This window comes from Bison bison, unplaced genomic scaffold, assembly GCF_000754665.1.
Source record: "Bison bison bison isolate TAMUID 2011002044 unplaced genomic scaffold, Bison_UMD1.0 scf7180017864080, whole genome shotgun sequence".
In the NCBI taxonomy this organism is placed as follows: Eukaryota; Metazoa; Chordata; class Mammalia; order Artiodactyla; family Bovidae; genus Bison; species Bison bison.
The window spans coordinates 5,661,948-5,664,502 of record NW_011494652.1 but is presented as its reverse complement, the minus strand read 5'-3'; the positions used below and the strand labels follow the sequence as shown (position 1 = coordinate 5,664,502).

The 2,555-nt window shown below is 64.6% G+C and overlaps 1 protein-coding gene across 1 annotated transcript in view; it reads left to right on the top strand.

Annotated features, from left to right (window-relative positions):
- Nucleotides 1-2,555, top strand: part of MUS81 (MUS81 structure-specific endonuclease subunit) — a 5,967-nt gene that overhangs the window by 1,922 nt on the left and 1,490 nt on the right. Inside the window, exons 5-13 of the mRNA XM_010837782.1 lie at nt 1-14; nt 105-173; nt 328-413; nt 711-851; nt 1,031-1,126; nt 1,208-1,329; nt 1,423-1,520; nt 2,077-2,193; nt 2,285-2,380. The exon at nt 1-14 is cut by the window's left edge and continues 8 nt beyond it. Of these exons, the coding sequence (XP_010836084.1) occupies nt 1-14; nt 105-173; nt 328-413; nt 711-851; nt 1,031-1,126; nt 1,208-1,329; nt 1,423-1,520; nt 2,077-2,193; nt 2,285-2,380 (839 nt within the window). The remainder of the gene's footprint in view (nt 15-104; nt 174-327; nt 414-710; nt 852-1,030; nt 1,127-1,207; nt 1,330-1,422; nt 1,521-2,076; nt 2,194-2,284; nt 2,381-2,555) is intronic.

Sequence of the window (2,555 nt, the reverse complement as noted above, 5' to 3'; positions counted from 1 at the left end):
ACAGGGAGCACCTGGTGAGTGCCTGCCAAGTTGGGAGTGGGGGACTGAGGCGGTGGGCCTGCTGCTCGGGCACTATGTTGGTTATGTTTCTGTCTTGGTTACAGAATCCTAGCGGCCAGGGCTTCCTCACCAAGGAGGAGCTGTTGCAGAGGTGTGCCCCAAAGGTTCCCAGGGTAAGCACAGCAGGGAGAAGGGAGCCAAGTGGCTCTGGATCTGACCTTGAGCACTCCAGAGGCTGCCCTTGGGAGAAAGCAGCGGCATAGGGCACGGGGAGTGGGCACATGGTAGACCTGGGAGCTCTCTAAGGGTCTCCTCCCCTATGAACAGATGGCCCCTGGAAGTGCTCGCCCCTGGCCAGCCCTCCGTTCCCTCCTCCACAGGAACCTGGTCCTCAGGACACACCAGCCAGCTAGGTGGGGCGAACTCCCCGGGTGCGGGAGGCAGGGCGGGGGAGCAGGCATGCCGTGCTGAGGGTGGCTGTGCAGTCAGAGATGTGCTTGTTGTCAACTTGAGGAACGGCCCTGGGCAGGTCCAGGGGAAGCTGATCTGGGGGGTGAGAACTCCGCCAGAAGGAGGGAGGTTGGGGAGCCCCAGGGCTTGTTTATAAAAGGTCGCCAAGGCGGGTGAGGCCAATGTAGCTGGGGGGCCAGCAGGAGAGCCTGCCAGGCATGAGTGAAGAAGGGAGATCTGTGTTCTTCTCCACCCGCCAGGTACTCACTGACCCCGCAGGGTCTGGAGCTGGCCCAGAAGCTGGCTGACTCAGAGGGCCTGGGCTTGCTGAATGTGGGCAGCGGGCCGGAGGAGCCCCGTGGGGAGGAGCCTGAAGTGCCAGAAGTGGCTTCCGCTGAGCTGTGAGGAGGAGGGAATGAGGGGGAGGAGAGGGGAGCAGGAGGGGTCCCTGAAATGAGGCTGAGACCCCACCCTCCCTCCAGCAGCTCCATCTGAGCTGTGGTTGCCCCACCTTCCATGGGTTAGGGGAACAGCAGCCCTGGCCTGGCTCAGGCCAATGCCCACCTCTTCTCCCTGGTAGTGGTACCAGCGAAGGGAGCGTCCAACAGTCCCCGCTGGAGCTGGGGCCTGGAGAGTACAGGGTGTTGTTGTGTGTGGACGTCGGCGAGACCAAGGGGTGAGCGAGGTAGGCCTGGTGAGGGAGAGGGTCAGGGGATGATGGCCAACGCCAACTTGGGCCTCCCGCATGCAACTCCAGGGCGGGCCACAGGCCAGAGCTGCTCCGAGAGCTGCGGCGGCTGCACGTGGCACACACGGTGCGCAAGCTGCACGTCGGGGACTTCGTGTGGGTGGCCCAAGAGACCAGTCCCAGAGACCCAGGTAAGGGGTGTGGACAGGCAGGCAGAGGCCAGAGGCAGGGCGTGGTGGGTGATGGGCTGTGGGCTAATGGGACCCTTCTTGGCCTCTGGGCAGCACGACCTGCAGAGCTAGTCCTGGACCACATCGTGGAGCGAAAGCGGCTGGACGACCTGTGCAGCAGCATCATCGACGGCCGCTTCCGGGAGCAGAAGGTCCGTCACGGGGCTCACTGCCCCCGCCCGCTCGGGGGCACTTCCGGGTGGTCTCCAGGCAGAGCTCCTGCAACTCCAGCCACATCCCCTCTCGAGCTGGTCCAGGGTGGCCTGAACTCAAACTCCCTTGGGCCCCTCTGGGCACACAGTAGGTGTGCCGGGTCCCTGGGTGGAGCTGAGGAGCACGTTAAGAACCCCAGGGGGTCCAGCTCCTGCAGTCCAGAGTTGACGAGGCTCTCCTCTCCAGGATGGGGCTGCAGGGGCTGTGTCTCCATGCTGGCTGCTGGGCTGACCCCACAGTGAGGCCACACTTAGGCCAAGGGAGGCTTGAGGGGGATGGGCATCACTCAGATGGTGGTGGGGCTTTCCACAGGAGAGCAGCAGCGTGAGGCAGGGTGTGGAGGCCCCCGTGAGGCAGGTAGAGAAGCTTGGGAGGATGAGGTGGTGGGTGAAATGGTGGGACCAGGGTCTCGTGATGCTTTTGAGGGTGACGTGATGGACACCTAGCGTATGAGCATCCAGGCCTGACCTGCCCGACCCCTGTCTGCCTGCCCAGTTCCGGCTGAAGCGCTGTGGCCTGGGCCGCCGAGTGTACCTGGTGGAGGAGCACGGTTCGGCGCGCAGCCTCAGCCTCCCCGAGAGCACACTGCTGCAGGCTGTCACCAACACCCAGGTGAGCCGGGAGGGCAGGCTGGGCCAGCAGGGGGCCTGCAGTCCGTGGCTCCGCTCAGGAGCTGCCTCCTCCCTTGGCTCCCCTTCCCCAGGTCATCGACGGCTTCTTTGTGAAGCGCACAGCGGACATTAAGGAGTCAGCTGCCTACCTGGCCCTGCTAACACGGGGCCTGCAGAGGCTCTACCAGGTGAGCAGACTCCACTGGGCGCCGTCTGTTCACCACCGGCCCCTCACCTGGGTGCTGTGCTCCCGAGAGGAAGGCGAGCAGACTGAGCTCCCTGGTCTCAGGCTGGCCCCCTGAGGCCTGGGGTGGGGCAAGGCCTGGCTGCTGGTGTCCCCTAGAGCTCTGGCATGGCCTCAGT